Source organism: Mauremys reevesii, linkage group 9 (assembly GCF_016161935.1).
Source record: "Mauremys reevesii isolate NIE-2019 linkage group 9, ASM1616193v1, whole genome shotgun sequence".
Lineage (NCBI taxonomy): Eukaryota > Metazoa > Chordata > Testudines > Geoemydidae > Mauremys > Mauremys reevesii.
In genome coordinates this window covers 47,173,486-47,183,864 of record NC_052631.1, presented here as the reverse complement: position 1 = coordinate 47,183,864, position 10,379 = coordinate 47,173,486, and the positions used below count along the sequence as shown (strand labels likewise).

The 10,379-nt window shown below is 43.4% G+C and overlaps 1 protein-coding gene across 1 annotated transcript in view; it reads right to left on the bottom strand.

Annotated features, from left to right (window-relative positions):
* Positions 1 to 456: 456 nt before the first annotated feature.
* Positions 457 to 10,379, bottom strand: part of IWS1 (interacts with SUPT6H, CTD assembly factor 1) — a 28,444-nt gene continuing 18,521 nt past the window's right edge. The window contains exons 8-14 of the mRNA XM_039488745.1: positions 9,356 to 9,438; positions 8,240 to 8,369; positions 6,745 to 6,862; positions 5,622 to 5,733; positions 4,541 to 4,597; positions 4,196 to 4,307; positions 457 to 754 (exon numbers count right to left, since the gene is read on the bottom strand). Coding sequence (XP_039344679.1) covers positions 623 to 754; positions 4,196 to 4,307; positions 4,541 to 4,597; positions 5,622 to 5,733; positions 6,745 to 6,862; positions 8,240 to 8,369; positions 9,356 to 9,438 — 744 coding nt within the window. The 3' untranslated portion in view covers positions 457 to 622. The remainder of the gene's footprint in view (positions 755 to 4,195; positions 4,308 to 4,540; positions 4,598 to 5,621; positions 5,734 to 6,744; positions 6,863 to 8,239; positions 8,370 to 9,355; positions 9,439 to 10,379) is intronic.

Genomic DNA, 10,379 nt, shown 5'->3' with positions numbered 1-10,379 from the left:
CAATCATTTTAGTCACTGGAACTTTCAGCTCTACAAAGCTTCAAATTTTTAGACATGCACATAAGTCTTACCTTCTTGGGGTCTACATCATGAGATGAAAAATTACTAGTGGGAGACAGTCACTGTTTAAGGTGTTTGGAGAGCTGCAAGTGTCAGCTTTGATGTCAAAAGGCAGAATAGGTAATTAAAATAAAATCACTGGCCCCAAAATAAAGGAAAAAACTGAAGAGCTAGATGGTATGAACAGAATTCACAATTACTAAGTGAATGCTTGTTTCTAAACATTAGGTATTTACTGTCTTGTCCTGGCTGTCTCCACACCCCACCCCTTTGACCGATCAACAGACACCCCCCAAAAAACAGAAGTATATTTTATTGTCTAAAGTGGGCAGCAGTACAACAAGTATTTGATCTGTACAAAGGACACAACAGAACAAATTTAAATACAGTCAGGAGGGGAAAAGTCCCAGGATTCACAATCCTCAGACAACATTTTATATCAGAAGCTGAACAAACAATTTAAAGATACACTAAAAAAAACAACGTTAAAAAATTTCAAGGTCTCCAAAGAGTCTATGGGTGCAGATCTCTCAGCAGAGATCAAGGAGTATTCTGTGAAGGGTCACAACGGCATCTTATTGCCTTCAATGCTGATTTTCACTGCATGGGCTGATCTGCTTTTTTTCCTGATATCTGTGAACTTCCGCATCTGTTTGTCCAGTCGACTTACCCCCTTCTTAGAGGTGCCTTGGTACTAAAAAAAAATAAAAAACATAAATTACCACTGAAAAAAACAGAAGCAAGCCCAGAGATTCAAGAAAGATGAAGCATGCATTGTTAAGTCTTCCAGCACCTGTTGCCCTGCAATGAGGGTTCTGATAAAGTTCCAGAAAAATTCCAACAGGTTTTTTGGGACAGAAGAATCCCACAAGTATATGCACTACAAACACACACAGCACACAATAAAAGCTTTCAGAATAAAGAAAATAAAGTGGCCATTTCATTGTCCACATTCTAGCTAAATGCACAATAGTTAGAATAGTTCTTAGAAACTGCATTAAACATAATCTAGTGCAGGGGGTTCTCACAACAAAATTTTAGGTGGCCTCAGAGTGCGGCCACCAATTCTTGCTGGTGGTCACGCTGACAATTTTTCCTAAAATACTTAATTAACTTTAGGAAAAAAATAAATAAATATGCACATATACATGTCCAAATCTTTGTAATTTATTTATGTAGGGGTTTTTTTGCAGACTCAATAATACAAATAATGTACAATTGTCCCTATTCCTTAGTGGACTGATACAGAATAGAAACACAAATAAGGTGTTTTGCCTGTTTTGCTTTTTCTGGTGGGTTTTTTTTTCCTTCTTTAAGACTTGCTAGCTAGTAAGTCTGCTTTTCTGAAAAGTGATATTTGTTAATATCACTTTTCACAGAAGACTGGGGGACAAATTAAAACCTGGATGGGGAGGTAGGTAAGGAGGCAGGAGGGCCAGGGGGGACTGAATGGGGGGGGTGGAGGAGGCAGTGGGGGGTCAGTCCAGGCCTGCGGTCCTGCTGCACAAGTGGGGGCTGGAGGAGGCAGCTGGAGCTAGGGGCGACGTGGGGGTGGGGTGGGTGAGAGCCTGGGGCCAGAGCCCGAAACCCTGCAGCTAGGGGACAGAGCCTGCTGACCACCCACCACCCCAGGGCTGAAGCCCAAAGCCCAAGCTGACCGCCCCAGGAAAGGGGGGGGGGGAAACGCCCACTGGTCACCTGGCTCCTACAGTATTTGTGGCTCCAGGAGGGGGCTGGGAACAACACCTGCTGGTGACCCTGGGGGAGGGGCCGCTGCTTTGCCCCCCACCAACCACCACCCAGGAGGCTGTGACCACAAGAAAAGCCCCTGGTGGCCACATTTGAGAAACGTTGATCTAGTGCCAGAAGTACATTACATCACAGCTTCATAAACTGCAGGTTTCCTGGTGGTGGCTAATGTGAGGACATGACCATACTTGGTGATGTTAATTGGTCAACTGAAAGTGATTCTACAGGTCACCGTAATAGGCACCAACAAGACTGGAGAATACTGGGAAATGTAAGTGGAAAGGAGAAAAAATGCCTGAGAAAAACTGTCCACAAAGTATTACTATTACAGGTGTGCTTGCATTTCATTTCTGTATTTTGACTATTTGCAACCAGAAGGCTGAGATGCAGCAGTAGGTAAGTTATTTTGCATAGACAAACTGTAAAGGCTCTGCAGAACTGTACAACAGAAAGACAGCAGGGCCCTTTCAGTCAATAAGCAATATTTCCTTGAAAAGATGAGTATTCAGACTGTATCCCAACACAACGTGCAGTAATAATAAATTATGGAGACTCATGGAAAGAAAAGGGTTTGGGAGATTGGATAGAAAAGGGTTTGGGAGATGTCTTCAGAAGCTCAGCTTTTACTTGTTGGGAATCCAAATGGTACCCAGTCCATAATCAGATTCAGACCATTAGTAAGGTAGCAGCTCTCCAACACCTGGATCCAGACAGACATTCTATTCACAATACAGAGAGAAAACTGATTCTTGACTGGAATTATATGCAGGGCTTCTCTGCTTTTTCATTTATTTTCTACAATAATTAAAAAAAATGAAATATGAAGCTGAAGAGTGGCAGGGATATTCTAGCACTATTTGCACTATCCTTTCTAGCCATCAATTTCTGCCATCCCCGCTCAAAGAACTGGAATATAGAAACTAAGTTGTCAAAAGAAATTCTGGTTAATATTTACTACTTGTTCTCTCTCCACCTCAGATCCTCAGCAGAGGATCAGCCTTCCTCCAGTCCCCAGAAGACTCTCTTGCCTTATACTGTCACTTACTCCTTAAGGCCTTGCAACACAAATAACTTCCTAGACCAAAAAGGGTTGAAGGGTTTCTTCTTTTAGATCTTGTTCATACTACTAAAAACTCAGCCACAGAGGCTATTATGAAGTGACAATGAGGTACTAAATTAAGGGCTAAGAATGCTCGTTCTGTGTCATTTCCTAGGTAACTGTTTCAATTAAACTGGAGGCCCTAATTAAAACATAAACATGTTTTACAACGTTACACCTGCTCATCTCAGATTACTCAGAGGTGGCTTCCTTTTTACTTAGCTGCCTACCAAAGATATTTTTGTGGGTGGGTATTTTAAATAATACCTGCCATCAGGGCATGTGGAAGCTGTAGTAGCAGGATCATGGCAGAAGTTATGTGCTACATCAGATTATTTTCTGAATCAATTTGCACAATTGTAGGTCACAGTACAGACATTACGGAGATTAAAAGAGACGAGCTGCCTATGTGCAGGTTAGTGAATTCACACTACTTCCACTGGATGTGCAGACTGCCAACTGAAGCACATGCACTGTTCATACCTCCCTTAAAAGGTACCTCTAAAACTTGAGGAAGGCAGAGTGTCAGGGCTACAGGGGCATCCTGTTGCCTTCAATGCTGAATTTGATGGCTCGATGCACTTTGCTGAGTCGTTTCTGTTCAGCAAATCGTCTCTTGTGCTTTTCCAAGCGACTAATACCTTTTTTAACACTCCCGGGCTAGGAACAACATCTCAATTAATGAAAGGAAGGAAAAATTATGACAGCAGAATCTAATGATCTCTCCTTCCTCTTACATTTTGTTTGCCATATGAAGATACTGACATCGCTACGAATTAACTAGTACAAGATAAATGGATGAACCAAGGTGGAATGCATGGGCCACATTTAGTGGCAGAATGTTAATACTTACCAAGTGTTTGATTTCTCATAGCTCTGGGAAAGCCAACAGGAAGGCCATGATACTAAAACTTGGAAGTGGGTAAGAGGAGTTATAGTAAGAGATTTCTTTGATTCCAAGATGGTCTAGAGCAATGGGTTTTCAGTCAGAGTCTTAACCTTGATATAAATAGCTTGTTCCTCTGTGTCAGTTATTGATTTTCATTTGATCTTATACGAGATAAACCATTTAATAGGATTTATAGAGTCCACCTATGAGCAGGACTTATGGTCCTTAGACTACAATAGACGTAACAGTAAAGTGGTGCACAAGGGCCAATGGCACCTGAAATAATATAGCAGTGATTAAAGGATCAACTGATTCTCAGTCTTAACCACAGAGTTTCTAGATATAAGACACTAAGACAGCATAAGACACTAATTTCTTCCCTTTGCTCTGTGGCTTACCCTGGAAGATTCCATTTCCACATTCCACTTGGGTCTGACCACATAATCCTTGTTGGAGGGCATTGGAACCCTTGCACGAGCACAAAATCCAGGATCACCAGGCCTAAGAGCTCTGGGAGAACAAAAGAAAGTATGTATGTTAAATAGATCACTCTCACACAGAAAGATATACAATCAATACAATCCCTTCAATCAGCTGTATTTTCTGACACCTTTAAAAACACAAAGCACCACCACTTCAAGCATCTGCATTTTCATTACAAAGAGAAAACAAACAGCTGCAGTGAAGAGCCTACAGACAGTCTTGTCATCATTGCTAGGATGCTGCGAAAAAAGAGAACTTACTTTTCTTCTCCTGTTAACACCTTCTCCAGGTCTCTGCGAGGGGTCTGACCACCAGAACTGTACAGACAAAGCAGAATGTTACAGCTGCAGACAAATACAGGGTTTCCTCCATAGGACAAAGACCACCTATCACAGCAGCCTCTCCCCCACGTATTCAAAATATCTGATGTTGCTCTGGAGCTGCATCTATGAACTACACAATAAAGTAAAAACCCACCACATTAAAATAAGATCCACCAGCTCAAACAGAACACAAACCAACCTAAAGGAGTGCTACAAGGGCAAACCCCATAACTCTTGGGCAAATTCACTCCAAATAAAAAGGGACCAAGTCTATTTAAAAAAAAGGCTTCACAGATACAAAAAATATGCAGAACAAAGGAGGAGGCCAAAACCATAAACAAGAGTAAATGCAAAAACAAGTGGTGGCTTGTGACTTAGGCTGACTCATCTGCCAGGTGATGACAAAGCAAGAAGTAATTACACAACTTCTTAGAGCCAAGATTATGGATAGCAATATTTACCAATACTAAGTGCTTCAACTATATCCCTTTGGCATGCTGGCACTCAGTCCAGATTATGGAGAGCAGGCATAACCAACACCACTGCTACTCTCAAGGAACCAGAGCAACTACCTGGGTGAATTTCAAGTAAAGAGTGCTATAGCAGCACATTAGAGGAATTAACCTGCACAGGATTCCTGGTTGTGATAGCGGCAACAGAACAATTATGTCTGTCTGTCTCAGAAAAGGAGTAGATTTTCTGGATAGATTAAAATAACAGCGACTTGACTACCATCACACATGGGGCTTCACGCTGAGAGAGCAGTCAGGAGGGCCCCAATTTAGAAAGGAAAACCTCAGTTCATTATCCAGTGTAGAAAATCTTGCAACACATTTTAAATTGGACATGGGTAAAGACAACAGCAATCTACTAAGGGGAAAGGATTGCTTAGAGGAAGCCTGCAGGTTTCCCCTAACAATTTATTAGCAAGTTATCTGATCTACCATATTGGTCAGGTTTCCTAAACAGAGTCTCAGATTCACAACATTCTTTGTTTGTCCATATTTGTAACTCCTACCTGCTCAATCGCCTTCGCTGAGGCATCTGTTCCAAATCCCTCTGCTCCCTTTCCTCCCTTGTCATTCCTTTGTAGTTTGAGGTAAGGCCAAAGATGGGTCGAGACCATTCATCTGTAAAAAGAAACATTTCAATGCAGAAACAGTATCACTGGGCACATACGTTTTACTTGCAGTGAACTTCAATGGGTCTAAATGCAACTTGCAACAGCTTAAGGCTAGTGTTTGTGCTGCTTGTCTTTTTAACTAATAGGGTTTTAACCACTTTTAGTGTCTCATGTCAGAATGAGGTGACTTCTAAAACCCAACCTATTGGATTATAAAGTGAGTTCTTGCCCATCTATAGAGCTTTGGAAGAAGCATTTAGTGTCATGAGTATCAAGGAATTACAACATGTCATAGCAGATGTGGTTTCAGATAATTAAGGCTAAGTTTTTGTCATGGATATTTTTAGTAAAAGTCACAGACAGGTCATGGGCAATAAAGAAATATTCACGGAAACTGTGACCTGTCCCAGACTCACTAAAAATATCCATGATAAAATGGGAAGGGGCTTGGCAGCTGCGAGGTGGCTGGGAGCTGCGAGGGGCCCCCTGCCCTGCTGGCCAGAAAGCTGCGGGGGTCCCCCTGCCCTGCTGGCTGGGGATATGCGGGGGTCCCTCGCTGTCCATGGTGGCTTGGAGGCCCACTGCCTCAGGTGGTGGGGGTGCCTCACAGCTCCTTGCCACTGCGGGATGAAGCGGGACCCTGCAGCTCCCAGCTGCCGGAGCAGAAGTCATGGAGGTCTTTGGAAGTCACGGATTCCGTGACTTCCAGCGACCACCGTGGCAAAATCGTAGCCTTAAAGATAATGTATACCTGTTGTGCTCCATACAGACTACAACTTGCAGTCCTTCAATTTTTATAAAAAAAACCAAAGAACTAAATGTAACACGTCTTGTCAGAGATTTGAACATGTAAAGCAATGTTACACAGATTAATCTATGATCATATAGATTCTCTTATATCACCAGTTCAATTTGCTCTACATAGAACAGAAAATCAGTGTGTGGAAGAAACAGAGGTTAAACACTAAAATGAGACCTCTGTGAGCAGACACAGCATTGTAGGGGGAGGTTTACATACTGATTAGCTTCCCTGCCATGTCCTTGTTGGGTCTTGACTCCTTGGGGTGCTTGTAGAGGTACATCACAGCTCGTCCAATTCCACTGTGCTTCAGGGTCTCTTGGCTCACACTAGGCAGCTGGAGGAGAGAAAAATACTCAGTAAACCATAAATGACATCTGATCTTACTGGTGCCAGATATTAACAAAAACTAAGCCCAATAGTTAGCGTACAAAACTGAAAGCAGAGTATATATTTTGTTACTAACTTGCTATTGTCATCATAGCTACAAAAACACTCCAGAGACCTTTTTTAATCAAACAGCTATATTGGAATTGCCGTCTACCACTATCTGGCTCTGAAGCAATAGTTTGTTGATAATGACAAAAAGACCTCTCGGTGGGTTGTTTCTTTCAGTTTTACGGCCAGGGATTAGCATAATGACTTGTTTAATAGAGTAAATAAGGGAAAAATCAAAACAGTGATCAGGATTAAAGAATTGAAGTTTCCTAGTTGCCCTAGTTGCCCAAGCTTTGTTCAGCCAGACGACATTTGTATGAGACAGGAAAAGCCTCTTAAAGCAAACTCAACATTTGTTTCAGAGTTTGATCCTCCCTATGCCTCACCACTATGGTCAGTTGATAGCAGCATCCATACTGCATCTCACTACTACCTGCACATGCCATTTCCTGAAACGTACGTTCTGAGTTAAAAGTTCATAAAGGCTCATCACTTTAAGGCTGCGAGTCTGTCACAGAGGTCTGGGAAGTTCAGCAGCCGATACGACTGGCCTGTGGCCTGCCTGAGCTGCTCAGGCAGCCCCCAGGCCATCCGTACCTATCACTGCTGGGGCAGTCCCGGGCTACTACGCCCGTGCGCCCACGCCCCCAGCAGCAGCCAGAGTTTGGGTGTGGGGGGGTTCAGGGCGGGGGCATGTGAAGGAGTGAGGGCTTGGGGTGGCGCTTACCTCAGGAGGCTCCCCAAAAGTGGTGACATGTCCCTCCCTCAGCTCCTAGGCGGAGGCGCAGCCAGCCAAGTGGCTCTGTGTGCTGCCTCTGTCTGCAGGCACTGCCCCCACAGATCCCACTGGCTGCGGTTCCCAGGCAATGGAAGCTGTGGAGCGAGTGGTCGGGGTGGTGACAGCACGCATACACCCCCGGCCATGCTTCTGCCTAGGGGTTTGCAGGGACATGCTGGCCACTTCTGGGAGCCCTGCGGCACCGGGTAGGGAGCCTGCGAGTCCTCCCTCGTCCCCCACAGCAGCAGCAGGGGTCCCAGGCCACATGCCCCCGGGCAGCCCCCTACCCCAGAGCACCCAAGTTTTAGTCAGGGGTATATAGTACAAATCATTGACAGGTCACGAGCCATTAATTTTTGTTTACTGTCCATGACCTATCCATGACTTTTACTAAAAATACCCGTGACTAAAACATAGCCTTACTCATCACTAATGAATAGATTCAGCATGCAGGATGCAAGTCAGACCAAGGCAAACAGCTAGGCACCAGCTTCTAACCTCTTGCAGGATCTTCAAGAGCTCGTCACGTATCTTTAGTGCTGGTAGACTCCGATCTGGAAGAGGGGAAAGCCACTCTTTGATGGCCGACATCACACCACTGTCAATGAAAGTTTCCTTAAGGTCCTGTCTGGAAAGTTTAGAATAAAGGAAGGTCAGCCTTTCAAGAACAGCTATGTCCCACTTCAGAGACCTGGTTAATGCAAGCTCTAAAAACCACCTACTCCTCTTGCTGCACAGATACATCCACTTACAAGACTTGGGCCTTGCTCTTGGTTTCTCCACAACAGACATTATTCTATAGTGGCTCCCGAATACAGAGAAAGTGACCCCATCATTCTCTTACCCCAAAAAACTTATGACATAAGCCAGTGGTTCTCAACTGGGGTCCGGGGCCCAATGGGCGGGCCGCGAGCTAGTTTCAGGGGGCCCGCCAAGCAAGGCTGGCATTAGACTTGCTGGGGCCCATGGCAGAAAGATGAAGCCCTGCCATATGGGGCTGAAGGCCAGGGCCCTGAGCCCTCCCAGCCGAGGCTGACGCTGAAGCCTGAGCAACTAAGCTTTGCAGGGCGCCCTGTGGTATGTGGTCCCTGGCAACTGCCCTAATTACTGCTGCCTAATGCTGGCCCTGGCTTTTATATGCAGAAAAACAGTTGTTGTGGCACAGGTGGGCCGTGGAGTTTTTAAAACATGTTGGGGGGGCCTCCGAAAGAAAAAGGTTGAGAAGCCCTGACATAAGCTACAGAACTAAAGGAAATACTTGTTCCAAACAGCAACTGAGATCTATAAAACTACTCAAGCTGTTGAAAGAAATCAAAGCTATCAAGCATCTCAGCATAGATTAAATAGGGGAAAGCCAGGCAGCCATTACTTCACAGCAAGTGGTTTCTATACATTGTATCCTCAGCATGGCAACACATTTTAACTCATTTCAAGATAAGGGATTTTTTTTTTTTAATTATCTTTCTGAGAAGCCACCTAAACTCCAGCACATTGTAGCTAGAACAGAAAGGAATCGGATTTTTTTAGCACACACTCAGCACCAGAGGGTTAATATATGTAGCCTTCCCAGTATTCCCCCAGGAGAATAAGTAATGAGGAGACTCAAACACTTACTTTTTAAGGTGCATAACTACAGTTGGCAGCAAAGTTAGCTTTTTTAGTGCCGGTTTCTTCTGTGTATTCAGCTGTCTATCTTCCTGTGGGGAGTTCATGAAGAGAGAATTTCAAAATAATTATTTCAAAAGAAGAGAAGAGTAGCAATAAACCCCAACTCTTCAGACAGTCATAGCAAAATGATTTGTATTCTCTTGCAGGAGAATGGCTATCTGGGAAACGACATTAACCCTTGAAGGTGGACAATTCACTAATTGAGATGTACCCAAACTCCAGTTGTGAAGCAACTCTTGCCTTCATGTGGCCCTAAAACCTGCTTAAAGAAAGATTTCTCTAAGAAGTCTCAAACTTAGTCAGTCAACGTTTTCCTTAAAACATGGTAAATTGGAAAGGGGAAATTCCCAGTAAAATTATTCACTTTTTCTGCTTCAGTTCTATTGTAATTCCAATTTAGAGTTTTGTAAAAAGTTCTGCACATTATACATGGGTAGCCAATCTACAGAGCTATTTAATAAAAGACACAAAAAACCTACTCAAATATATATAAAATGTAAGTATCAAGGCCACAGAAAACATAAAACAACACATGCGTTCTATGTAAAATGCATGCAAAGAGCTAATTTAACCTAGAAGTTTTGGGCAAAGCACAACACATTATATTACTAATTTACCACCACCCAGATTGTGCTTGGGTACTTCAAAAAACAAATAGAAAGACGTGGTCCCAGTTCCAAAGGGCTTATTATCAAAAGCTTTGATCCTAAAAAGACTTGTGGCAAGGGCCTGACTTTACAGACGCAAAGAAATCCCATTACAGTCAACAGACCTGCGCCTTGATCACCTCATGTTGACTAGTACAACAACTTCTTTTCCCACCTCCTACTCTCAAGACTATCCAACATGCTGGAACTGAAAATCTTTCTTCTTTCCAGTGTTCCAACCTTATCACTCCATTTGAGACACTTCACTGGCATCTTGTCCTTAACATCAAGGCTCTACACAGCTTTCTTCTATATTTAATTTC